This window comes from Cyanistes caeruleus, chromosome 4, assembly GCF_971803275.1.
Source record: "Cyanistes caeruleus chromosome 4, bCyaCae1.hap1.1, whole genome shotgun sequence".
NCBI classification, from domain to species: Eukaryota; Metazoa; Chordata; class Aves; order Passeriformes; family Paridae; genus Cyanistes; species Cyanistes caeruleus.
Genome location: NC_141704.1, coordinates 55294679 through 55321954, shown reverse-complemented (window position 1 = coordinate 55321954; position 27276 = coordinate 55294679). Strand labels below are relative to the sequence as shown.

The 27276-nt window shown below is 42.3% G+C and overlaps 1 protein-coding gene and 1 long non-coding RNA gene across 2 annotated transcripts in view; one reads left to right on the top strand and one right to left on the bottom strand.

Moving 5' to 3' along the window:
- The window catches only part of TMTC1 (transmembrane O-mannosyltransferase targeting cadherins 1), a 142423-nt gene that overhangs the window by 54340 nt on the left and 60807 nt on the right, over positions 1-27276 (top strand). Inside the window, exons 8-9 of the mRNA XM_086884757.1 lie at positions 7098-7287; positions 18954-19075. Of these exons, the coding sequence (XP_086740883.1) occupies positions 7098-7287; positions 18954-19075 (312 nt within the window). The remainder of the gene's footprint in view (positions 1-7097; positions 7288-18953; positions 19076-27276) is intronic.
- Positions 12141-14234, bottom strand: LOC147653649 (uncharacterized). The gene is made up of 3 exons (XR_015285631.1): positions 14179-14234; positions 13616-13642; positions 12141-12221 (listed from the first exon to the last, which is right to left on the bottom strand). It is a non-coding gene; the product is annotated as an uncharacterized LOC147653649 (long non-coding RNA).

Here is a 27276-nt window from a genome sequence, read left to right as displayed (position 1 = left end):
AGCCACGTTTCCATGGCCTTCATTGTTTTGCTTGGCAAAGGTGTTCTGAGAAGATGAGATGTGTCTGTCATGGTCTCCCTCAGTGGAGGCAGAAATGAAGATGTTGGGAATCCTGCTATTCCTAAGCCCTGCCATGAAAGGCTGTCCCCTCCAGGCTGTTGTGCACTGCAGGATGTACTGTCTCCAGTGGCCTTACCTTAAGGAGCAGACTTTGATCTCAAAATCTGCTACGGGTTAGCAATATTTGAGATAGAAAAAACAATCCCAAACCTCTGCTCAAGCATTCTTGCTTGTATCAGACAGAGTTGGAGAGAGAATGCAGCTAGAATAGTTTTGAGGGTTACCCAGCTTTATGGAACCAGTGTACCAAAAGTTCAGCTCCACAGTTAGAAGGGTGTTGAGTGGAGGGCTGACATGCTTCAGATGTTTTGCACAATGTTTTTTTCTTTTGCCCTTCTTGAGGGGAAAAAATTAGGAGGCCTCTGGATAAACAGATTTTATTACCAACACGGTGGCAAGACAAGGGAAAAATCCATTGTGCAGCATGTGTCAAGCTGTGTGAAACAGATTAAATCTTGCCTCTAATTTCTAAATAAAAGTCTGTTTTTTAAAAAAACCTCTATGTATTTGGGAGTCAAGTTATATTAATTTCTGCTGGCATTTGCCTTGTGATCTCTGGTGGCTGATCACCCTGGGCGTGAAGCAGGTTATTTGTGGTGCTTCCTTAAATAGTTAATGCATTTCTACTTGGACTGCCTTGAGATAACATTGTCCTGTGGTTGAACTGCTCTCTCTGTAAGCTGGCTTTCTGTATTGCTTTGCTGTTTCAATCAGGTAAATGAGAATTCAGTGCTGCAGAAAGCTGAAGAAGTGCTTATACATAAAAACTGGCACATAATCCTTTTCACAGAGATTTATGACTGTTTTCTGAGCAATGCATTTAATCAGCCCAGTTGTAACTTCAAAGGGAATGAGCTACTGAGAGGCAAACCATGGACCTGTGTTGGGAAAATGGGTCCCTGTGCCAGCCAGTTCTGCCAAGGAAATAGAAGTCAAGTGTAGCAACTACTTTGATATGGAGTTTTCATGGACCTTAGGCTAGAAAATAGCATTAAAATAGACCCCTGTGACATATCAGCTCTTAATCAGCCAGGCTTGCACATGCTACCTGAATGCTGAAGTTCTGCCTGGTTTGTCAGTGCTTTCTATCGTGTGCTCAAAGGTGTTTCAGTTCAGCCCTGTGTGTAATCTCTGCAGGCACCCAGCATTCAGGGATCACTTCTAACAAAAGGGAGAGCAACAATGTTGGTAAAAATTGACCTTATGCCTACCCAGGGGCCAGAGAGCCCATACATTAAGTGTGAGCTGTGGACTTTATTTCAAGGGGTGTTGGGAGCTGGGGGAAGGCCTGGCTGGAAGATGGTGCTCCAAGGCAAAGGCCACTCTGCAGAGAAGGTGGTGCTCCCAGAGCCACAGGAAAGATTTCAGCATCTCCCTCTCACACAAGGGTTCTTGGTGTGATGAATAAACCCTGGTAGTGCTGCTCTGGGATTTGACAGGCGTTTTAATGGGCTGTGGTGCTTGCTGTAAGTGCTGCTTACACAACAAGACTTCCCTGCCAGAGTCTGCACATGGAGTAGAGAGGCAGCAGCCACAGCAGTGGCCATTGACTCCTACAGGCCATGCATTTTGCTTTCCAAAATACTTCCACACAGAAGAGATAGAGAGTGGCTGGTCTCTGAGGCAAAGCAGCATGCCCAGAACATCCCTTTGGCTCCCACCAGCATTGGGTGGGTAATGCTGTGGGATACCATGAGCTGTTTCCAGAAGCAATGGGTTTATGAGTCTGGTTTTTAATTTCTTGAGGATCTCAGTGGCTGTCCACAGAGCCCTCCATCTGCTGCTGCCTCCATAATCCTCTTCTGAAGCAGTTGCCCACTGCTGGGCGCTGCTGGGGAATTTGGGCTGCGTGACTCTGGAATGTGAGGAGCTGAGGATCAGGTGTGATCACAAGGCATGTCCTCACCCACAGCACACGGGGGTTTGCACAGGGAAAACAGTGTGAGATCGATCCTAGCTTTTGCTGACATTCTGACAGGAGGCTTGGGTTTCACTGGAAACTCACAGGCTCTTTCAGAATCCTTACTCTTAAAGAATTCAGTATTTTTTTAATAGATTTTTTTAGATCCTTAGCCACAGAGTTGACACAACTGAGAGAGAGCCATTCACCAGATTAAAGCTCTTCAGGCTGTGCAGCTGTAGAAGACAACACAGCCCGCTTTTCCCCATGTCCCTGGCACACATAAGCCCACTTTCCAGAGGAGCTACCTTGTTATTCATCAAGCTGCAGCTCTCTGTTTATCCCTGTCTTTCCTACTCCTGTCCTCTACTGATTTTCGTCCTAAATGCAAAAGGTTTGATGAAAGGGAATACACAGGTACTTTTCTAGTTACAAGTATTTCTTGTCTAATTTATACTCGCATTTGAATGTTAAATGGAATTTGTCCACCTGATCCTTGTTTGTGTAGTTTACTCCACCATCTCTGAATGAGCTGGATGGACAGAGTGGGAATTTTTTCCTTCTGAGGCTCTGAAAATAAAATGTTTAGGCTGGCAATATACAGAGCAGAAAAATAAACTCGTGTGGGAAGGTATGACTGGACTGGGAGTTCCCTAGGGGGAACGTAAATATACTCAATTTGAAGACAATATCCAAAATACCACCACCTGGTTATAATTGCAGCCACATGTCCTAGGAGGACATTATTGTGAAGTGACTTGTCAAACACACTTGGGTTTAAGGCTTTGTAAGAGGATGAATTGAGCCTGGAGCTGAAATCAGTTCAGCTGTTAATACAAATGAAAAGCTCTTTTCCCTAACAAAAAAGCTCTTCTTACCCTTATAGTGAACTGAAACCTCCCTGGGTGCCTGGCAGTGTGCAGGTTGTGTCAGAAGAGCATAACCAGGGTCTGTGACTTCTGAATGGGCAAAAACTGTACTCCTGCTTCTGCCTCAGATCCCCATCTGCTTCATGCCTTCCTCTTTTTTTTTCCCCAAGTACCAGTTAAGTGCAGTTATTACCTGCCTTCAACATAGGTGAATTTTTCCCCAACCAGGAGAATAGTTTGCCTTTGCTTTGCTAAAATCCCCAGTGTAGGGAGATATTTCATATGTAGGTGGGTTCCCTGCTGGGTTTGTGTGGGTAGGGCTGTCTGCCAGGAACGGGATTGACCCAGAACTGGGTGGCTGGTAGAAAAAATAGGATCACAGGCCCTCACTTTTCCATGCAGCTTTGGTGGGACATGGTCAGGACTTTGTGTTCACTCTTGTAGCACAGTTTCAGAAAGAAATGTATAATCTCAGTCCCTGGGTGCTGTGGGGAGAAAACTTAAACTGCTCCAAAATCAGAAAAGATAGGAAACGCCTCAAATTTCTATAAAACTTTTATTTTTTTTACCTAGTCTCACATTCCTTATGCTCTGATTCCTGGATTTGGCAGAGCTGAGATGAGGGCTTTTCCAAGCTTGTTGGTCTCTATTACAGCAATGGGTAACAGACAATTCCTCAAGTATTTTCCCATCATATTGTTATGGCTTTGAGAAGTACCCTTTGCATGCAATTTTGCAGCAGAAACAGTTCAGATGTTTTCTGCAACAAGTTCTAGATATGAGTCATCCTGTATTTATCTCAAAGGATGCAACAGAACATTGAAACGGAAAGAATTTAAAACTAAACAAACTGGATTGCCATGACAACACTGGCTACCTACAGGAGGAACTGTGTTTTTCTGAGCATGCTAGAGAGACAATGAGAAGTGAAAAGAATACTTGCTACCTACTGAAACTTGGATTTCCATGTTAAATTTGCAAATAAAAAAAATTGCTGCAATGCAAATGCTGTTACCTGGCCTGGGGGCCAGTTAAGGGGCGGACTCTTCCAGTCACCTCACCAGTAATACTCGGGTTTTCATGGGATTAACTGAGAGAGTAGGAGATGCTACAAGCAGGAATTTTTCTCCCTTGGAATTCCAGCAGACACCAGAAGCAATATCAAGAAAATCATTAATTTAAAATGTAATTCACTCAGTCAACTAATTAAAAGAAAATACTCCTGTTGCCATTTGCAGGTAGGCTGCTGAAAAGTAATTAGCTCCTGGAGTGATTTCAGAATCTTCAAGTCTTTTCAAAATTTGCAAATTAATTCCTTGAGGTGTCAGCTTTGGTAAGAGGTTTCTTCCAAACTTTCTCCTATTTAGCTTTCTCCTTAGGCTTGTTGATACAAGAGCCACATACAAGGGTTTTCCAGTAGAGTGTCTGCAGAGGCCAACCAATTGACTGTGTACAGGTGCTAATGATTGTCACAGGCTTTAAAATATTTCACTGCTGTTGGAAGAGAGTATTTAAACACTAATTATTGCCATCGTGGAGTGGAGTGATTGTGCTTCTCCTTTGGGAGCTGCCTCTGGCAGCAACCTGTGCACATGGCTCCCAAGGAAGACTGAAACCTCACAAGCACTTGGAAACAGACACTTGCTTACAAACCTGGCCTGGAGTTGTCTTCCCATCTTCAGCCTGCCCTGCCTTTCCAGCAGAAATGCATGAACTCACACTGATCTGGCTACTCTGAATACCTCTTAAATTAAGCGGACTCCATTTGTTATGGCAGCAAACTGTTTATTTATTCTGTGCTGTGTAAGGATATATCAGCTCCTGCCTTATCAGCGAAGATGCAGAAAAGCAACTAGTCTGTCCTTAACTGCAGTGCTGCAGTCTGCAAAGATCCCAAATGTCCTCTCGTTCCTTCCTACCCAGCAGCCCAGCCTGAGTAAGCAGGGGAAGGTTTTCTGGTGTGTGTTGTGGTTTGCATACAAACTTCTATGAATATTGTGATGCCTTTTGAAAATATTAATATGCCAGGGCATAAAAGGACACTCCCTCGAAAAACTGGGCTCTCCTAAAGCATCAAGTGCAAAACTAACTCAGTGCTTCTGGAATTCCTGTCAAATTTGCACAGTTGTAGTAACAATTCAGATTCATCTAAATAGACATGCTTTTATTTTAACAATGAAGCCAGAAATGGATTTCAGTTTGGCTTTGAAGTAAGTAGCTGTAAATAAACACTGGCAGCCTTTTCTGAGCTAATGTGTTGAGGCTGATGGAGAAGTCTGTTTTGTTGTGGCTGGGCAGAGGTGGGTCAGGCCACACAAAATGTCACGAGTGAGTGCCTTGGTGTGATTAAGTCTCCCCAGATTTTGTGTTGCTGTGTTTCTCTGTAATGTGCACCAGAAGAGACTGGGCTGGTGACTAAAAAACACATTTGTTTCTTTAGAAAGAGTGAGCAATCAAGTAAGAACCTTTTTAGCAAAATTAGGTTATAATTTTGAGGGATGCTCTCTTAAATAGGAACTGGCTTTTAAATCGCTGCCTCTGTTAAGAGAAGATGGATTTTCTTTCTATCCCTTTTGTTTAGTACCTCAGGGTGGGGAAGGTGAGAAAAATGGGGGCGGGGGGGGGGAGGGTATGAGTGGGAGAGAAGTGTATCAAATGGCTGAAAACCTTAAAAATGTGGGAATATTCTACTTTCCAGAACTGGGAGTTCAGAAAGATCTGTGGGAAAACGAGAATGTGCCTCTGTGACTGTTTACAATGAAACATTCCAGCTCAGTAAGCCTCCTTGCTTTTGGGTCACTGTGCTGCTGGAGACGTTTGCTTTTTGGATGAGAAGAGAAACTGATATCCTAACTTTGTAGCTATTTAAATAGGTTTTCACACAAATTTAGGGCCCAACATCCAGCTGGGAACTTCCTGCCTGGAGTCACACTTAGCTTCAGTGTCTTAATTGTTCTGCCACAAATCTTATGTTTTAAGTGCTGTTGTAAGGGGCTGAATTTTGACCATAAAGGGGCACGTTTGTGTCAAGTGAGACGTGTAAACTCTGTCCACGTGCCTTGACATTTCTGCCATCCTCTGTTACCATTTTAATAAACCTGCAAGGTACCATGGCAACTGGGTGTGGTAACAGCTGCCAAAGCAGGCTCAGATGGGAGAAATCCTATGCAGGATATAATGCATTTTTTTCCTTTTTTTAAGTATTTGCCATTTTTGGGGCAGCGTACAATGTGGACTTTTCCACTTGCACACCAAGGATGGGTTTGTCTCTTTGAAGGCTGTCACAATTTTACTTGGTTGACTTCATGATTATTAGAACAATCAATCTGCAGTCTCTTGCACTTAAAAGTATTTCAACTTTAGATGCACTTTTTGGCAAGTAGATGCCAAGAAGCAAAAGCCTGGGGGCAGAGAGGGATGTTGGTTTGATTTGGTTTTTTGTTTTCTTTAACCCAGTGGCACACATGATGTTCTGTTTCAGTCCTTTGAAAGCCCTGCATACTTCCCAGAGGGCAGCATGCTCACCATTTCCATTCCTCATTAATTTCCTCTCTATTGAGAATAAAGATTATTGAACATCACAACAGTTTGAAATCCCTTCTTCCCCATCACTTCTGTTGCACATCTCATGCAGTCTGGCCCCAGCCGTAAGAAACTGTGATGGGATCAGCTAAGAATCACCCTGTCCCTCCTTTCTTCTGTATTTTCTCCCTGTGCCTTAATTTGCAAAGAGAAAAGAGAAGGATCTGACTTTAATTGCTCAATGTTGTGCAGATAGAAGAAATCCTAAATTGTAAGTTAAACCCAGCTGGAGGGATATTTTGTATTGCAGCAATGATGCAGTAAACTGTGTAAAAGTTCAATATATATGTATGTACCTGTGTAGTTACTCATTTATTGTTTAAGCTGGCAGAAAGTCACTTCAAAAGTCCAACATTCAAATGGGAGTTGAAGTTCTGTTAGTTTTCCAAAGGCTGGTGCATAGAAACCATGTAAATATTACTGATCTTATGTTATTTCTTCAAATTACCTTAAAGTGCAGCCTTCTCTGTCGACAGAGAGGTGTGGGGCTGCCTGTTGGTGCAGTGCTGTTGATTAGTTTGTTTTGTTGTTTCCTCCTCCTGTGTGGTGTGTGGTAAATGCCAAAGGAAAATGTTTCCTGTGCTGGCAGTCATTCCATGTGTTACATTACCTGTTTTCATTTGCAGGTTTTTAACTTATTCCTACCTTCTGGCCTTCAACGCGTGGCTCCTGCTGGCACCCATCACCCTGTGCTACGACTGGCAGGTTGGCAGCATCCCTTTGGTCGAGTCCATCTGGGATGTGAGGAACTTAGCCACAGTGTTCTTGGTGCTGGTGATGACATTACTCAGCCTACACTGCATTGCTGCATTCAAGGTAACACCAAAAGCCATGCAATACAGCATCAAAAAAAAAAAAAAAAATTTGTTTCCTAATCTTCAGATGAAATGGTTGGTAAGCGCATGTTTTCCTCTGGAATGCATCAAAGAGAGGTGAAAAACCATCCCAGTAATAACTAATGCAGGCAAGCTCAACTGATGAAAATGTCTCTCTAGTTGAATGTCTCAGCCTTTAATTGGTCTGATTTGGGGGCAGAACTTGGCCCGGGCTCCCGCGTTCAATTATTGTTAATGATCCAAACCACACTGAAGTTGTAAAGCGTCTCTGCCTCTCCCATAGTCATTAGGCTTTTTGTCACTTACTTCAAACAGGACTGGGAACTGTCATCTGCAGAGCCTTTTGAAAATAAAATTGATTCCTCTATTTGCACTTTGGCTATGCTTCTAAAACCTAAACGTTGGATACATCTTGATGAGAAGATATTTTTTTGTCAGCAGAGTAATGGAATGTGGGAAATCAGAAATGACCTGGAAATTGTTCTTTAGCGTAAATAATATAGTTGGTAAGCCATACTTCCCAATTCAGCATTTCAGAGGTACCATTAATCATACTGCAGAAATGAAAGTGAGGTTGTACAAGCCTTGTCAGAAGTCAGATATGCACTTCCATGGAAGGGGATTTTTTGTGGATTGTAGGGAGTTACAAGCTGTTTCTCTTTCAGTTGAGTTGTGGAAGCTTCTTTAGGAGAGGTGCTGGTAGTCACTTTGGAAACAGTACAAAAAGTTTCTTTTCCTTAAATATATGTATGACTGAAAAGCGTAGTTGAAGGGTGTCAGGCTTTTAATACCCGTGTTATGCTAAAATGTGCAGGTCGTGTACATTTTCAGTCTAACCTGGCAATCTTCCCTGTGCTCCTGATAAGAGACAGAAAATGAACCAAACAGTTTGAGACTGCAGAGTCATTAATTTAGATAATACACTGACAGATGCTGTATGGGAAATATGGGAAAACACCTTATTAGGTATTCACCACTTCTACCTGCAGGTTGTACATCATCTCATATTCCTCCTGCCTTCATTACTCACTGCTAGAGCTATACAGAACTGTTTGCATTAGACCTAATCCTGTTCTCAGGGAAGTTAATGATAAAATTCTCATTAGCCCAGTACTGAAGACTTCTGAACAATCTTATTCCATGTTCTTTGAAGTTTTGTTTGCTTTTTATTTCTTCTCCTGCTGACAGAACTATATGTAGGATTAATATTGTTGGTTTGCTTGAAAAAGATTTTATCATATTTTAATGAATTTTTAAAAAAACAATTCAGTCTGGATTTATGAATTCTGCTGTTTGATTTGAAACTGCAAGTTGTAATTTTTTTGTGACAAGTTCAGTTTCGTGCTTGACCACTGTTAATGTTAAGCAATATGAATTTTACTCTTTTTACACTTATTAGATGTTTTGAAATTAGTCTTAAAGATTCCTTTATGTTTACCCTTGAAAACCCCAAACACTGAATAAATTGGATGTGAAGTGGTCTGCTTTTGTATCTAATCCAGTAAAACCAGAGCCATCTTGAGAAAGTGCTCACATGACCACTTTCAGCTCCAGTTAATCCACAGTGAACATGGAACTGGTGATAATTCCTGGGGATCAACTTGGACATGTTTCCCTCAGCCCTTGGTATAGAATCACAGAAGGGTTTGTTTGGAAGGGACCTTAAAGATCATCCAGTTCCAACCTCCCTGCCATGGGCAGGGACACCTTTCACTGGACCAGGTGGCTCAGAACCCCCTCCAACCTGACCTTGAACACTTGAAGGGATGGAGCATATGTATGTACATAATTAGAAATACAATTGGAAATATTTTTCTTTTCAGGCAGTTCTACATTTCTAAAGCTATTTTCTGTTTTATTTTTAACAACTCACACAATCTCTGAACCATGGTACTGCCATTCAGTGGTATGAAGATGATTGTGTTGGGCTGAGCGGGATGAATTATCGAGGAAAGCAAACAGGAAGCAGCACTTTTCCTGGAAATAAATTATGCCATTTGACTTCAAACAATCCCTTTTATAACAGGGAGAGGGAAGTTCAGGGCACATGAACTGCAGGCACAATTCATTGTATGAGGGTCTTAGGAAAGCACCTTTCTGAATGCAGCAGCAGTGGCCTTTTATAGGGCGTTGTTTCCCCCAAGAAGGACCATCCTTCAGTCAAGCCCCAGACAAGCTGTTACTCAGTGTTTTACAGCTTAGAGGCAGCGTGAGATACATCAGTTGATTTCTCACATTTCATAAAGTGTAAGGTGTTCTGCTCTCTTTTTGAAGCCAACAGAGCAGTCTTAGCAGCCATTTTTCTCTCCCTTTTCATTGCAAGGTCTAACCTGGAAGCAATAGCTTGCAATTTCCTGAGGAATGATTGTGGAGTGAACAGGCAAGCAGTCTGTGTGCCTCTCTCTTTAAAGTGTAGGTGTGCAGGGGTAAGAGAGAAAACCTTGTGCTCATTCTCAGTGGCACCATTGCTTTCTTTTCTGCAGCATGGAGAATGGAAATGCTAGAAATTGTTCTGGCAGCAGTGAAGGCATTGGTCCAGTGAACACTGAACTGATTTTCAGTGGCAAGAGGTGATGTGTGTGCATCCACAACACAAACTCACAGGAGACTCACAGAATATTTTCTGTGGACTGCAATTAGAGAATGCATGGATTGGATTTCCGCCTTTGTTGTTGAATTTTAAACAGGGCTAATTTGTTGACATTTGTGATTAGGGTAATAACTCTGTTGTGCATGTATGTGTGGTGCTGATAAAGGACATCTAAGGCATGAAGCTTTCTTGTTTCATTTTGTGAACATTGTTCTACCTCAGAAAGAGAAGCAGCAGTGGAAGATTTCTACCCATGGGCACTTTCCTTGGAACATGCCTGTTACTAGATGGGGATTTAATGCTGAAAAGTGCAGAAACAGAGAAGGCAGCTCTCCAGTTTGTTTGGAGAGAGAAGCCTCCCTTCTCATCCTGCTTGTGCACCTTCACTGTTGTCCTCCTCTTTACTTAATGAGGAGGTCACTTAAAAAATGGCTTTGTTAACTCCTTGTGTGTAACTTCCATTCTCTGGGTTGTTTCTCCTGCACAGTGTGAATCCCTCTCACTTACCAGCTGCTGAGCTCCCTATGAACAGCTCCCCAAGTAAGACTTGTTCCTCTCAACTCTTTGCAGTGAACTTCCTCACACAGGCTTCAAGCAGTGTGCTGGGGATGTGATAAAGGCTGGGGGTGCTATTGAAAATGCCTGCATCCCAGAGAAATTTTAATAGCTGGGAAAAGAGGATGACATTTATTTATTGTTCGTTGTCAAAGATAGCCTTGGCTATGAGGAATGGATGTGGTGTGACTTCCGGATGGATTGCAAAGGTACCAGGAAATGGATGAGGCATTCTCTCAGTGGATATCGAGCATGCCAGTCACAAGGTCAGAAAAATAATCTGGTGCTTCTGATGGCCACTGGGATACCCAAGGGCACATGGCACTGCCTTTCTTTGCTGGAAGATACGGGGAGCACCTGGTGAACTGGAGGGAGGACAATTCTTGGCATTATCATCAGGACGACAGTTATTTCTTTGACATGTCATAATAATTCAGTGAGCGTGAAAGGAAGACCCTTCAGATGTTTGATGCCACTCCACATGGCATTTTTAGGTCGCTGCCTAATTAGCAGCTTGTAGTTTTAGCTGTGAATGTAAGTGTACAGAGCTCATGATGGATAGGATTCCACTTTCTCTGTGGTACCTGATAAATGGAGGGCTGATAGTGGGAAACTCATGTATGTGATGGGCTAATTCAGAGGGGTGATCTGGAAAACTAACTCGAAGGAGTAGCTTTCGCACTTGGCCAATCTGGGGGAGGGTATTGCACCTCATCCTGATGGCCCTCACCCATTTGTACTCATGACCAGCGCTATAAAGGTACCTTCTGGTGGTTTTCAGCACCTTCTGCATGTTCAGCCTGAACACATAATGATGTACAGCAGTTTGCTCATGTCCGAGGAGGGAATGCTGCTAACATTTCACATCGATTTGAAAAATGCATCTAGTGTGCTCTGTAACTATTTTAAAGAACCTGCTTGGCTGTTCTATGTGATGTGGCTACATATGGTCCAGGAAATTGTGATGGTTTTCAGGTTATATTCATTGCATGTGACTGACATATGTATTATCCTGATCTTTCATATGCTACAGTTGGTTGTTTTTTATTTCAGTTCTAATTTTAAAGGTGATGCTGCCTCTTTGAATTTCCTTGCATGGTGCTTCTTAGCCAAGACAAGGCATTTTATACCATATTGTGATGACTTTATTTCGTGCTGTAATTGGCATCATATTGCAATTTATCTGGTGGATTATATGTATGGATGTCATCTGAGCATATTCTTCAGTGACTTTCAGACTGAATTTCTTAGCTGGCAACGTTCAGTACCATCCAGGAGAGGAATGCATTTGCATCTTCTTTTTGTGTGCATGTTTCTGTTGTTTCTGCTAGCACTCGCTGTGTGTATTCTGTCATGCTATTTACTTTACCCTGCACTCATGAGACCTTTGCCTCGTTTCCCAGGTTTGGCATTTCATTAATAAATCACAGCTTATGGACCTTTCTGGGGAACAATTGCCTTTTATAATATTCTACAGTAGTACCAGCATAGTTAGAAAGTACGCCTAGCAAAATTTATATGCCACAACACTTCCAGAACAATACCTGCTTCAAAGGCACAGCAAGGTGAATAAGGCTATTTATTGATGGAGTCTATCTGACGAGCTGGAAACCACAGTCATTTCCATAAAAGGTCCATTTAAAATAAATCCTGCTTTCATTTTCCTGAGGGCCACTTGAATTCCTTCCACACAGAGAGAAGGTCAGGACTGATGTTCTTAATCCTTAGCAGCAAGCTTTTTTCTGTGCTGCTTCTGTTGTTAATATTTGCTGCAGGGAGAGAGTAATAAGCCAGAAAGACTCTGTTTAGTGAAATCTGGAGGAAGGGGGGAGCCCCTTTCAGGCACCCTGAGCTTGCTGGCTGTGTTTCTGCCCTGTTGAGTGCTGCAGCCACATCAGCTGTGTGTGGGTTCCTGGTGGGGCTGGAAGGAGCAGGGAAGCTTTCCCAGGGAGCTCGCTGTGCCAGCTGACAGACTCAAGCTAAAGGGAAAAGCTGCCTTGGTCTGTATGTGACTGCTGTTTTGGATTAAAAAAGCAAACACAAGAACTGTCAAAATACCTTTTTCATCAGATTTTCTTTTGCTTGGTAGATGTTTGAAAATAACAGGTTTGGAGTGTGGTACTCTGGGTAAATACAACCACAGCTTGAAGTAGTTCTGATTTGGCTCACTATGAAGATATTCAGCATCTCACCAAATGGGCTCTTACTGCCTGCAGGGTGGTGTAGGTAATTATCATGGGGACAGGTAGTTCTGCCATTTTCAGCATATTAATGCTGAATTACTCCTTTTATTCTGCCATTTTCTTCTTCTGATTTGAGTTAGTATTTTGAGACCTGCTCAGAGCTGAAAGGGTTTGGAATGGCACAGTAGTAGGGGTGAGCAGGAGAGTGTAGGTGAAATGAGGAGCGAGAAATTTACAGCTGAAAGAGGTAATAATTGCTCATGGTGGCTACTTGGCCTTAGTTAAACATTGGGGTGCCAAGTTATTGAGGGTTCTGTTTTTTGTTCAGCTCCTCTTGTTCCACGTTACCTTCTTAAGAGCAAATTCACCATAAACTGAGTTGTTTTTCCAGGGATCATGCTTTTATGTAAATTTGTGCATTGAATTTTACCTGTTTTGTTTTGTTTTCCCCACCTAGTCAAGCAGCCTGCAGTCACAGAATGAAAGGGAAGAGGGAAAAGCAACCACAAGGTCAAAATGATTGTTCTAATTCCTGGAGCAATTTGTTGATTTTCCTATTTCCTTTTGGAATGTTCCACTTCTCTTTCAAAGATTTGTGTGCTTCTTCATTCTGCTCAAATTGGCTTGTCAAGTGGAATTAGAGGTTACAGAGATTAAGGATTGGGAAAATGAGCTTATATCTTAAGGGAATTTCAGAAACCTGGGTGAGAAAGACCATAAACACAAAACTGAATGGATGGGTAGCAGATTTCTACAGGGAAAAAGAAAATAGTAAATATCAAAATTTTAAGATACGAATATAAAACGTGAAATATTATGGAATATATACCTGTGCCCTGTTATGGGAATGGGAAAGGACTGCTCTCTGCTTTAATTCCATAACAGAAAGCCAGATTTCCAGAGGTGTTGAGTACCCACAGTTCTCATGTAAGTAAAGAGTTTAGGCATTTTCAGCATTCCTGAAAAATGTATTGTTTTACCTGGTACCGATCAGGACTTCATTCCCCCTGGAAACAGAGAATGAATTATCTTGTTAGGGTGGTCTGAGAGGTGCACCAAGGATTTCTCTCCAGATAATCCTGGGTGAGGAAACCAGTGCTCCTTTCAAGGGTTTTGGGGTCAGATTCTGACTGGTTTGCCTGTGCACCAGTTCCTGAATAGGTGCTGCCACTGGTGAACTGGAAAATAGTTTTTGTTGTTGCCAGTTACTTGCAATAGTATCAGTTTGTCAGGTAGTTACTAAGCAGTCAGCAGTGATTATAAAAATAGCATTAGAAATCCATGGCTATTTCTATCAAAACTAGATGATCACCAAGAAAAAATTAGTTATTTTAGGAAATGAGCGAGTTACTAAGCCTGGCATTCAAGTAGCTGGTGCTACTGAAGATGCTGATTTAATTTTTTTTTTCTAAAATGAGATGAAAAAATTAAACTCCTAATAAAGTGTAGTGATTACAGAAATTGTGGCTCTTTTTCTAGAAGCAAGCTGAGTAAGACAGGTGTCTGAGCTGGTTTTGAAGCTGGTAAGTTACCTTTTGCTTACCAAATGCTTGAGTTTTTCGGACCATCTGTTGACATCCAACTTTTGGCATCATTCACTTGGAAGCAGTGGCACAGGCAGCAGAGTGAAATAATCACAGCTCCACAGTGGCCTCCTGTTTGGTCACAGTAGATAAAGATGTGTGTGTCCCATCTGGGTTTCTGCTGGTGACCTAAAGGAGACCATGCTGATGGTGCACAGAGCATGGTACAGCTCTGCCATGGCCCATCTGTGTGTGCACCAGAGAGGTGGGACTTGGAAACACCCAGTGCTTCTGTGAGCTTTTCAACCACAGAGATTTTTTTTTTTCCCTTTGAAGGAATCAGTCCCTAAGGTTAATTCCTGATTAACTTAATGCTTTCTTTTTATCACCTTATGCATGAGTGGAGAGTGAATTTGACATGCTTCTGCACCATCTCTTTTATCTTTAATGCTGTATATGTGGAAAGTGCAAGAGTGGGTGTTTGCAGATGCTGGCCTCTTGCCAGGTGAGGTGCTGCCAGGGGTTTGATGCAGGCTGGTGAGGAGTCACATTGCTGAGCCACTTGTGGCTTCTCGAGAGAGTGGTGCAGAGGTAGTAGATGAAGTAGGGCTGTGTGCAGTCTGCACTAAGGGTTTGTACAAAGGGATGTTAGGAATAAACTGAAGAAGTGCCATCCTCTGTCTGTGGTCTGCAGAGAGAGTCATGCAGCTCCTTTGAGTCTGTGTGTCTTTTGATGGATAATGCACTTACATCCTAGAGCTGCAAGCGTTTGAAAATGTGTAATAGCAATCACTGCTTTTACACAGCCCTGCTCTACCAACTTTCCTGCTTGCAGCTTTTCTGCACGTGCAGCCAGGTGTTCCAGGCATGACATCTCACTGTCTGCAATGGGCCATCCAGAGCTCACTGTCAGAAGGATCGATGCCTTTGGTAGGAAGGAGGTCTTTACTCCATGGAGCTGTTGGATCTAAATGGTGGAGAGGTGACACTTGCCTCATTCTCAAAAAAAACTGTCAGAGGAAGGAATTAAACCCATTTGATTGCCTTCCCATCAAACCCACAGGCACATGCAAACACCTTTGGAAACATTCAGAGGTGGAACACAACGGAATTTGCTTGGATTTGTTTGTGCAGTTGCTGCCTTCCCTGAGGTAGAGCTTAGTGCAGCCAAGAGAAATGCTGTCCTCACAGCTCTGCTTTCCAGTGCCTCGGCCCTTGGAGGTGCCAGGCGATGTGAGCATCAGTCCTGTCAGCACAGTGCAGACTTCATGGATCTGGCACCTCAGACCGTGCTTCCTTGAGGGGAAAAATAAGGAATTTGCAGTGGGCTTATGCAAGTCCATAGTTATGACATTTATGTTGAAGTAATCTGTGCCCCTCCTGCACTCACACTTAGAGGGCTCTGCCTAGTAGAAGACTTGTGCTTTAGTGGCAGTCAGGAAATCGTTATGGCTCAGGAATATGTCTTATATGTAAAATGGAAGGAGTTCTTCAGTTGCAAATTCTAGAGTTTCTTCCTTTCCCCCCAAATTTCTAAGGAAGCAGTTTTTGAGAGTCATTGCTGTATTGATCATGTTTGACCTTGGAGTGATTCTTTGATACTCTGTCTGAGACAGAGAGACACTTTTTTGCATTGCTCTTGGGAGAAATAGTTTTCTTTAGTTCTTTGATAAGTCTGTGAAAAGAAAGTCAGAAAGATTTTTTTTTAAAATCAGTTTTTTGTTTCGTTTGTTGTTTTTATTGGGTTTTTTTTTGTTGTTACAATATAATGAAGGCCTAATTGTAATGAGTTAGATGTGAATTTCAAAACTCCTCCCTCCCACCGCACTATTTACTATAACAAATGTTTTGAATCACTTTGTCCTTGACAAGAGAAATCATTCTAAAGTTAATTCGAACATGTTTGTTGATTCCCCCCCACCAGAGACTACAGTCACAAAAAGACAAGCTTTGTATTTCCAAAAGAAAGCACTGTCTTTAAGAGGAAAGGAATTGTCTCTCTGTAAAAAGAATGCAGTGATCTATAATTTCTAGTCCTAGCTATTTTATTTTAAGGAGAAAGAAGACAAACAAAATTGCCTATTACTCTTTAAAAGCTTTTACTACTGCTCTGGGCACCTGAAAGATGCTGATTCTGACACCTTTAGCTGAACTATCTCAAGTGGGATCATAGGACCAAAGTAGCTAAACCAAATAAATGGTCCTAATATTTATTTTATTTCTTTGCCTGGAAAATGTAACAGGTCATGTATAGGTTGGATTTGTTATATTTAGAAAATCATATGGAGGGAATTTTCTATGGCTTGTGTTGAGTGGGAGTTCCTGCTGCCCTCTGTTCCTGCAGCCCTATGAGTGGCTCACAGGCAGGACCACACATAGCACAAATCCAGCTGAAGCCTGGCCTTCGAGGACCAGCTCTTCCCAAAAGCCTCTGCCTTAGTGGAATGCTTTAAGAAGGGCACTGCCAGGTATTTTTTATTTCAGAAATAAGGAGCACCACGGAGGGTTCTGCTGCTCTGTGCTGTGCTGTTCTGCTGGGCTTCTCTCTCTGAGCCCTGCCCAAGGGACTGAGCTGGCAGCCCTCAGTGGCATTAGCATGGAGTTGTGATTTGTTCTGGAGAGAAAAAGGGTATGCAGATCCACTTGATCCTTCAGCTTAGCTAATTCCCACATTTTCCTCTTTCCCATTTGAAGTACAAGTTTTGTTTGTCTTTCTCTAGCATTGTTTCCTCTGCTTATCTGCAATGCTGCAGCCTTGAATAACGCTGTGTCCTTCCTAGAGATGTTTAACTAGAAGTTGTTTTCCCAATTATTGATTTAGTGATCAACAGCTGGAGAAATATTTGATGGCTGGCTTGGTTGAAAGCAGCTGTGTATCTTGGGGACTGAGAATGTTGTATCTGCCAGCAGTACACTCCCTTGGGCCCAACTTACCTTGCTGTGCCTCTGGGTCTTCAGTGTCACACCCCTGGGGCAGAGTGCTGGCAGAAGATGGGCACCATAATTAGGTCAGACAAAGTGAGAAGGGAGAGTCAAATGGCAGGAGAAAAATGGAGTATATGTCCAGATCTGGGTGGGGAGGGAAGTTGAAACTGAGCTAGAACTGGTAATTTTAATTCAGAGTTGAGAAGAAATTTTTAGTCCTTTTTTTCTTTTTCCTATTCAATTTTCTGTTGTAATTACCAGGCACCTTTGCTCATCTTTATGGACTGATGCCTCCTTCAGCTCTGAGAACAATGTACTTTTGATGCTGTTGTGACTGCATGTAGGCACTAGTAACTGTGAATCCAAGATACTGAAAAGGGGGATGATAGAAGTACCATAGATAACTGTGGTGCTATTTAAAACACATATTGGTAGAGAAGTCTGGAGACGTGAATTCTACTCCTCTCTCTTCCTCATGATTCCTCTTTGAGGCAGGAGAAATCCGTGCACTTCTTTGTGATCCTGTGGTTCAGCTCCTCTGAAGCGACATCAGAGCCTCCTGACTCGTACCCTTGCTTCTGGTACCTGTCAAAAAGACTTGTTGTCTTTCCCATAGAATAGGATGGATATGTTTTAGTAGCAGGACTTCTGAATTTCAGCCACTGTCTAGACCAGTGGTAACTGCTGTTGCAGTCCGCAGCTGTGCAAAAGCAAGACAGTTTGCACTGCTTGGCCCTGCATCATTGATTGGGCTCCATTTCTCTACTCAGAAATCTTGTTCAACGTTTCTAAACGTAGCTCCCTCCGGCAAAGAGAAGTCAATTTGCTCTCCAAAACAGAGAAATTGCCCACAACAATTAGAAAGTGCTGCAACCATTAAGTGATTCTGGTTGCATCTGTTTCTAAGCATGACAAAGCTTCTTGCGATGTCTGCAGACAGAAGCAGTATCTGAGCCAGGAGAGCACAGATGTCTGCCTGGGTGATTGAACAGGCCTAAAGCTTCACTTCTATCCTGGTGTTATTCTTTGAGAAGCAAGAGCTGATTTACCCTCTTGGGCTGGAGCTAAACCTGAAACTTAGCTTGCTCAGGAGACTAGGGTCTCTCCACGGCTGGATGAGTGGCCACTGCATCCCCAGATGCCTGTGTTGGCCCCATGGATCACAGTTGGTTTGAATTGCATGTGGTAATTTAATTTCTCCTTAAAGAGCGAGCTAACATTAAAGTGAGTACAAGTGGAGGGCATTAACTGAGCTCAAGTGAAAAACATTAATTTTAGCATACATCATGTCTCAAATTTCTGTCTCTGTATGAGTCTGGAGACCTTGTGTGCAAAAGTATCATTTCAAGTGTAGATATTTTCCCTGAAAGAGATAAAATGACTGCATTAATGTGTCACTTGGGGCTAGTTTTCTTTACACAAAATGTGACCAGCTTTTTCTCTGTTATAAACATTTAGGATTGAGCACAGCAGCCTGTGTGTATGTGCATTTGTGTACTTACATACAGTCACACTGTCACAGACATGCTAATGCATACATTCACTCTACACTTACATATTACTAACATGAGTTCTATCTTAGCTGATAGCTGTGTCATGCATATGATAGAGCTGACCTTGGAAAAGATACCAAGGGTAATAACAGACACAGTGGGTAGTGTTTGCACACCTTCTGGGCATATTAGATGCACCAGGAGTGCATAAAGACCAAAGATTAGTGTCTTGTAAAAATTTGTTTTAAATACAAAATAACGTACCAAATGTTAATCTAAGTTGCTTTTTCTATGACCCTCAAAAGAAAGGGGAAAGTTAGAGGTGAATTAAGTTGGATTTTTTTAGTTGATACTTGTTTAATTTTGTATTATTGCAGAAACTGGAACACAAAGAAGTTTTGGTTGGCTTGTTGTTCCTGGTTTTCCCATTCATCCCAGCCAGCAACCTCTTCTTCAGGGTGGGATTTGTGGTGGCAGAGCGAGTCCTTTACATGCCGAGGTAACTATTGCAATTGAATTTTTTTTTGCTAATGAGACCACCATCTCATTTTCTGAAAGCAGGCATGATTGCTTCTTCCCTTTTAACTACTTCAAACATTATACTGCGAGTCAGTATGTTCTCTGCCCAGGAGTTTTGGCGTTACAGCACGAGTGATTTTATAGTCAGCTGAGAGCAGATTGCTTGGCAGGAGCAAAGCTACTCAAAATCCTTGCTTTTCTGTTTAAACACAGGTTTTTTTTTGGTGTGCTTGACACAGCTCAATACAGAGGTGAGGTGTTGTTTCTTGAGGATTGTCCTCCAAGACTCTTTTTCTTGGTAGCATTATCAAATTAAATTCCTCAATGATTTTATCTTAAAGACTGCAGCTGGAAAGTTAGCCTGTCATGTTTTTATTGGGTTCTTGTTCAGCTTTCCCACTCCATTAGGTGGTCAGTAAATACACAGGAGACTTTTTCTGTCTCAGAAGGCCCCCGGATTCAGTTGTGGAATATGGGCTCCTGCCTGTGAGCTGCTGATTGCACACACATCTCAGAGCGGAGATTTGCACTTGTTGAACAGGAGGAGGAGGAAAATCCAGCCACGTCTCCATCCCCCAGCCAGTGCTCTGAAATTCCCCTCAGCTTCCAGCCTCTAACACTTGTCACTTCAGCCGTCTGGGTGCTTCCGATTGCAGTTATGCACGGACAGCTTTGAGGTGTTACTTGGGACATCTCTAGGGTACCCAGACCAGAGGCTGCACTGGCAGTCAGAGGCCATTCATCCAGGATGCACCAGAACATTGCCCATTTGACAGAAACACAGGCTGGTTGAAGTTGGGACGGACTTTAGGAGGTCGTCTGGTCCAAATCCCCTGGGCAAGCAGACCCAGTTGCCTGGGACCAGCTACAAAGAGCTTTTGAATATGTCCAAAGAGGGAGATTCCACAACATCTCTGGGAAACTTGTGCCAGTACAGTTTGTTCCATGCATGAGCACGAGTGGATGCTGCAAGTTAGGGATCCCAATTCTACCCTTGGGTGCAGGGGCCCAGCCTCTGTTACATCTAATGGGAACTGCCACTGTGGAGCTGATGGCAAAACAGAAGTCCTCAGCTTCACCCTGGGTTCCTTTGTGACAACTGAAACAGAAATTTTATTCCACAAAACATTGAAATTCTTTTCCTCAGAAATTGTGCATTCAAACATCCTAAGAAAAAATGCTTACAGATCGTCTTTTGAAAATCTCTAAATATTCTGATTGTCATTGGTGTAAGCACTGTCACAAAAAGGCTGCTCATTGGTGTAAACTTCAGGCTGTGGAGGAGCTATTGCATGTGTTACAAGGCTTTTATGCAGCCAGGCTGTATCCCTGTGCCTCTGTACACAGACATGCTTTTTAGGTCAGATTCTGCTGACTTTATTCACATCACTAGCCCTGTCTTTGTTTTCTGAGGGTACATCTGAAAGTATAGCGAGTGAAAGTTGTCTCTCAGAGTTATTTTGCAAATGATACCCTCAACTAATGGATCCGGGATCATTTCAAATTAACTTGGAAATCAGATTGCTTTAAATTCATGTAACAGAAAATGAGGAAACACATGAAAGAGCAAAGCTATTAAGGAAACAGTCAGCTGAACACAGGGCTGCGTTGAGTGGTTGCATTTCTGAATCTCAAAAGAACAACTGCGGAAAATACTTCAGCTGTCAGCAGTTCCTCGTCCTCCTCCAGATGAGACTGCTGATATAATGAGAGGAGGGGCAATGAAGAAGAAAAAAGGGTATGTTTGCACAGAGAAAATTAATCAGCGTTAACATGTGTGCATATAGTTTGTATAATGCTTTCCATCTCCCTGAGGGCTTTGCAAATATATGACCTACAAAGTAGGTGATTGATAGTTGCTTTTTTTTTTTTTTTTTAATTCAGTGAGAAAGGCTGGGGTAGAAGGATTAAATGGTTACTCTGGAATAGGTCTGTGTCAGAGTCCCTGGATCTCATACTTGGCTCAGATCAGTCCTGTCCTGCTTTGTAAGCTTTGGTTTTTGCTCTTAACCCAGACTGGCAGGTAGCTGGCATGAAAAGGGAAGGGAAACCCTGGCAGTGCATGGCAAAGGTGGGGACTTTCTTGCCAAATGATCTGGAGTGAGCTAAGCATCTCTTGCATCCTCCAGATCCAAAATTGCAGGGGTGGTGAGGGGGACTTCTAAAATTCATGGCTATGGCAGCACAAAAATAATGTGTTTTTGTTTTGTTCTGCTTTTTCCCTTGGGAGGATGGCAGTTTAGTAACGATGGCTTTAGGAAGTGCTTGTGTTCTTTATTTAGAACAGCTTGTAGCAGTTTTCTCAAGTTACATCTTGAAAAGGGGGTTTCCTATCCTTCAGGGTTTGGTCTCAGTTAGCAAGTCTGAGGTTGCCATGCAGTTTTATTTTGACAAAAGTCCTGAAAGAGATGGAGAGGATTTGGTGGTCTATGTTTTTGGGCTTGTGCTGGAAGGCACATCCTATCTCTGTTTCAAGCAATAGCCTTTTATTGATATTTATGGATGTGACACTTGCATATTTATGGATGGGACAGTGGTGTATGTGTGTCACAGCCTCAAGTCCTAATTCAGGATTGCTCAGTAGGTACCTGGGGAAAATGTCAAGCATTTTCTTTTCAATAAAAATTAAGTAAGGACCCAAGGATTTATGTAAAAGATATTATAAATAGAAAGAAGAAAGAAATAAGCCTTTTGCTGTGTCTAATTATGTGGCTGGGCCTTGCCTTCTGGGGATTGATGAGTATTCGGAACAATTCCTCTTCTGTCTGCAGCCCTGCCTCAGGGAGAAGCATACAAACTATGTCAAAATGGTTGAATGTTTTCTTTAATTGTGGTCAGCCAAACAGAAATATTTGGAGAAAATATATCTTGTATTTATTTTTCATTTGAAGGTTACAAGCAGTAACTTGTTTAAATTAGGAATTTTTAATAATAGTATTATCTTGAAAAATTTCATTGGAAAACAATTCATTGTCTTTTAACTTTTGATTTTACTTGTTTGGTTTTGGTTTTTTTCTGTTTTTTCTTGTATGTAAGATGGGAAAACTTGTTTTAAGGAGGGCAATGGGTGTGAAATACCTAGGGAGTGATGAACTGGATACAGTTCTCTAGGCCAGTTTTCCAAAGTGGCATCACTTAAAAAGCTGAATCAGTGAAAGACTTAAATTACAGTTTTTTCCCCTCTTCAAAATGTTGATGCAGATGCTGCTCAGAACCCCACAGACAGTGTAATTGTTTGAAAATGCATAATGACTGATTGCAGGTAGTTATTCTGAGTCGTGAGCAATTTGTACTCGCGCAGGAGCAGCAGCTCTTCCTCGGTGCAGCCCTTTACTGTGCAGAAACAGGAGCAGCAGTGCAGACTCTGAGGCTATCCAGGAGCTGCCTGCTCTCCTGACATTTCCACAGAGCTGGGGCTGCCCTCACCTCATCAGATCAGACCTCTCCTACCAGAGCAGTTTCTGTGTTTTCCTCGTCTTTCACTGCTACCCTGATAGCTGTGGCTCCTGGCTGAGCTCTTGTGTCGTAGCTGGACAACTTAAGCTGTTTTCACAGCCTCATATGAACCAACAAATCAACCAAAACATCGCTCCATGGGTTATTTCCAATTTGCTGAAAGCAATAGGCAATCCAGTGCTACCTGCCCCATTTTTATGGCCACTCATTCCTGGTGGATATTACAGTGAGTGGGTTGCAGGGTGCACAGTTACTCTTTCCCAGCACAGGCAATTACAGGTTGCTGGCGGGTTTTCTTGCCAGCTCCTCACTATATCAAGGGTTGATGTTGCAGCCCTAATTGACAATACTAGCAGATGAGATCACTGCTGATACAGGGTGGCATTTGCTTCACCATCTATCTTAAAAGCTGCAAAAAAGCCAGAGTACAGGAAAAAGCACACTTGTATTTTTCAAGAAATTAACACATTGTGGTAAATGGTTTTCCTCATGCTGTAGCAAAGCAGGGACCCATATGAATTTTTGCCTTTGTATAGAGCACGTTTTTAATGCTTTGTGCTAATGCATTTTTTCCAACTGGTGTAATCCCAAACATTATTAATTTATGTAATTGGAGGGGAAAGAAAGGAACCTGGTACGTGGTAGAATTATCTGTAACTTTTATGAACCTGATAATTTCTGAGCAGAAGTGCTCCGTGCTTGCAAGGCAGCCACTTGGGGATGGGACTTACCAGTGCTTCTCTTCTGGGAGCGTGTTATGTACTCCACATTATTTTCCTAAAGACCAGTGGTGCAATGGGGTTACAGTTTCCTATGCCACTCCTTTCTTTATTGTCATTTGAAGCTACAAGTTCACCAGGAGCTAAATTTCTGTTTGCCTTTCCAAATTCTTTCAGTATTAGATCAGATCCTGTAAAGGATGATCTGATTTACAGAAGAAGCTTCTCTTTTCATTTGGAGTCAAACACTGACCCAGTGAAGTCAGCAGTGAAAGTCTCATTGGCTCCATGGGGCCAGTTTATCTTCTCCATGATCTCAATTCAATGACACAATTAAGCATTTTGCCAGTTTTCAAGTTAAATCCACAAGTCATTTGGGATTTGTATATGGAATCCAAATTACACCTGTTCCATTTACTTGAAACAGACACGATTTTGTTGCGTGCTCTGTTGCAGAGCAACAGTTCTTGCGGGAGCCATGGGGCAGCCAAAGTTGAAAAGAAGTGAACTGGATTATATTCCCTGTGATTCAGGTGCAGACCTGAGAGCACTGGGAGTGAAATGGGAGACCATTATGTGATGGCAATAGGCCAGACTGCAGCCCCAGCTGAGTCCCTTTTCTGTGAGGGCTTGCTGTCCCTGCTGCAGGGTGTTGATTTGAGTAGCACTCTGCAAAGTGGCTTGTGGTTGGAGGCGAGGTGGTTGGGACTTCAGCTGAGGCAAATGACCCCAGTTCTGCTTCCCCATCTGTGAAAAAGGGATAATAACACCACTCTGCCCTTCAAAAGGGGGCAGAGAGAGTGTTCTCATTAATAAATGAGAAATAACTCCTGGTAGGCAGGCTAAATTCCAGGAGCAGCTACCTTGCGAATGCATGTCCAAACTTAAGCTCCTACCTTTGTAGGCTTGCCCTGTCCCTATGAAACTCTTCAAGGAGAGATGGAAGCAGCCAACCTCTGTTAATGCAGGCAAGAAATGCTGAGATGCCAGTACCATATATTTTGGCAAAAGGCAATAAAATTGTAGAAATAAAAACGGAAATGATTCTGCAAAGCTAAAAAAGATGAGCTCATGGCATGTTTGAGCTAGTCTGCTGTTTTGCGTTATTTTGACTAAATTTAAAACATGCTTTTGAGAAATGTGTTGTGTTTTGGGCATGTACAGGAAAAAGCTAAATTTTTGTATAGCTGTGGGCGTTAATGGCTATAGTGGAAAGATTTCTGGTTTTGTTGTGATAGATTAACCTAGAGGAAAACCTTCAAATGCATTTATTCTGCTTTTGAAAATAATGGAGATAGGTAAAGATACTGGTTTTAAAAATAATAAATTAATGTCATCTTTTGGAAGTAATCTACTTGGTCATGTTGATTAAAAGTGGAATTCTTATTTACAAGGTAATACATTGGCCTTAAGATGATGCCTTGTGAAATGTAATAGATAATCTTACATGGAGTTTTTTGAGAGTTGTGATGGAACTGAATGGGAAATGGTTTCCTGTTATAGACTTCCAGAAGTTATGACAGCATTTAAATCAATACTGTAGCATACAGACTCATCTCCACTGAAGTACATAAGATCTAGGGAAATTTCAGTGGAATCCACATGGAATTATGTCAGATTTCTCATTCTAAACTGTTTTATTTCCATAATTCATATAGTAATTAGAAGCATGGAAAGTTTCTGTATTACCTGTAAATATTTCAGGTAGAAATCTTGGGCTCAAGACTCTAATGAAGGGGGTTTGTTTGTCACATGACTTTTTTGAAGGAAGGGGAAATGTGTCCAAATGTTGAATAGCTATTCAAGGGTTAGTGAAATCATTAATTTCTAGTCCATATTTTCTCTCTAATAAGGAAAAGTTCCTGCATTTTCTCTAATTGCATCACGTTCTGCCTAGAGGATCACACTGTCAGTGGAGGTAAATCATTTTGATTACTTAGCTGATCATGTCTAAGTATCTTTAATATAGGCCTGCAGAGCTTTTAATTTAGAGCCAGTGACAAAGTCTTAGCACTAACTCATAAGGTACCTTTCCAAGTTAGATATATTCTTCCAGTGTTTATAATTTGCTATTTCTTTGTATTATGACCTGCAGACTTTATTCCAGGAAAAGCCTGCTTAATTCCAGTGAAAATTTGATATTTTATTCAGCAGGCTCAGTATAAATATGTTGCTGGTTCTTGGTTGTCACGCTGATACTCCTGAGCTGTAGGGATTGGGTTTTTTTTCCAGTGGGATTTTTTTGTATGTTAAATATTACAGCTTGATGATCTTCCTGAAGTCTTTCAAAATCTCTAGTGACCAAGAAAAAGTATATCAATTCCATGTCATCCTTACTGAGAGACAGGCAGTTTAAACAATGTTTTTCCCATTGTCTCCAAAACTCAGTAGCAGTGAATGCTGCTGGCTTACTCTGTGGCACAGAGACACACCCCACATCCTCCTTGCCTTTGGACATTTAGTCCAAAACATGACTTTTAAAGAGGTTTTCCCCTTCTAGTACCATCTGCCTGAGAAAGTTTTGATACTTTGATACTCACATCTTCCTGTGAAAAATACCATATTTTAGTTAACTCAAAACTTTTTGCCCAAGTGTGCTGACTGTAGTGAAACTTTAGACAAAAAGATTAGAAACAAAAGACTTCTCCAAGCCAAGATGAAGCTTACAGTCAGAAGGAGATGAACAACAGAAAGGATGGTTGGGGAGAGCAGCCCAGAACTGCCCCTTTAGAAGGGGACACTCATCTGAGAGTTGGGACATCAAGGTTTATCTGCCACACCCCAGCATCTTTTTGGGATAATTAGTGCTGATTTAAACCCTGCTGGAGCACTCGGTGGTGGCAGTTTGATCCAGACCTGATCTAGGCCCATGCTGACACTTCTGTTACATTATCTAGCCTGTAACTTGCTGAGTTTAGGCTCTCCTTGTACCAGGAGCAAGGCGAAGTCTCAATCCAGCAGTAAACTTGGCAGTGCAAGGTAAACTTCTCTGAATTTCTGGAAGACCTGGGCCAGTGGAGCGTGGTTATTCCAGATCAGCACATGGGTTTTCATGGCTGGGGAATTTTGAGGACTCAAAACCCTGCACGTGCACCCCCAGGTCTGGGCCTGACCTGGCACAGTGGTTTGAATCCAGGTGATCCAATTTGCAGAAAGTGTCACAGCTTTTGAGTTTCTGGCCAGATAATGGGGTTTTTTTTTGATCGTGGGCTTGATGATCTTGAAGGCCTTTTCCAGCCTTAATGTTTCTATGATTTTATGACCCAAGTGCAACCTAGCGTGCACATATGAATACACTCCATTTCCAGATGGAAACATTCTTTTTCAAAGGCCAGATTTAATTCTGGCCCAAGCAGCTCCAACCTTGAAAAACGTGACATTTTTCATAAAAGGCATCTCTGCTACTCTGCCAGCCCTGCTCAGCACCGGAGCTGTGTCCCTGAGAGTGCTTTTTGGGGCAGAAAGAACCACCCTGGCTATGCTTATTTTTCCCAGCGCTCCTTTCCACATCTGACTGCTGTGGTGAGGCAGGAGCAGCCCACAGGGCATGCCAAGCGTGCTTTTTGCAATCAATTACTCTCCATTAGAGAAGTGTGAGCAGAGCCGATGAGTTTAACAGGGATGAGCTGTCTTTTCCCCTGCAGCAGCACCCTGCCTGCAAGCTGCATTTCAGCTGGCTTTGCCTCTTCCTCTCAGTGCCTCTCCTCTGCTCAGGCTGCAGAGCTGCAGTAGCCAGACTAGGAGCAGGTAAAGTGTGTTGTGCCAGGTAATAGATGTGTGGTACTGAGGCTTAGAAGCTTGTGGGGGACTATAAAACAGAGAATGCGGATGTTTGTGTTCAGCATTTGGACCTGGCAGCAAGATTCTGAAGGGCTGTGCTCGCTGCTCTCTGAAGGGCAGCAGCAGAGCATGCATTTGGTCGTGAGCACAAGGGTTAAACTTGCTTCAGAGCAGCTTGGAAGCGAGGGTTGATTTTTATGGAGGGAAAGGGAGTCATCTTAAATAA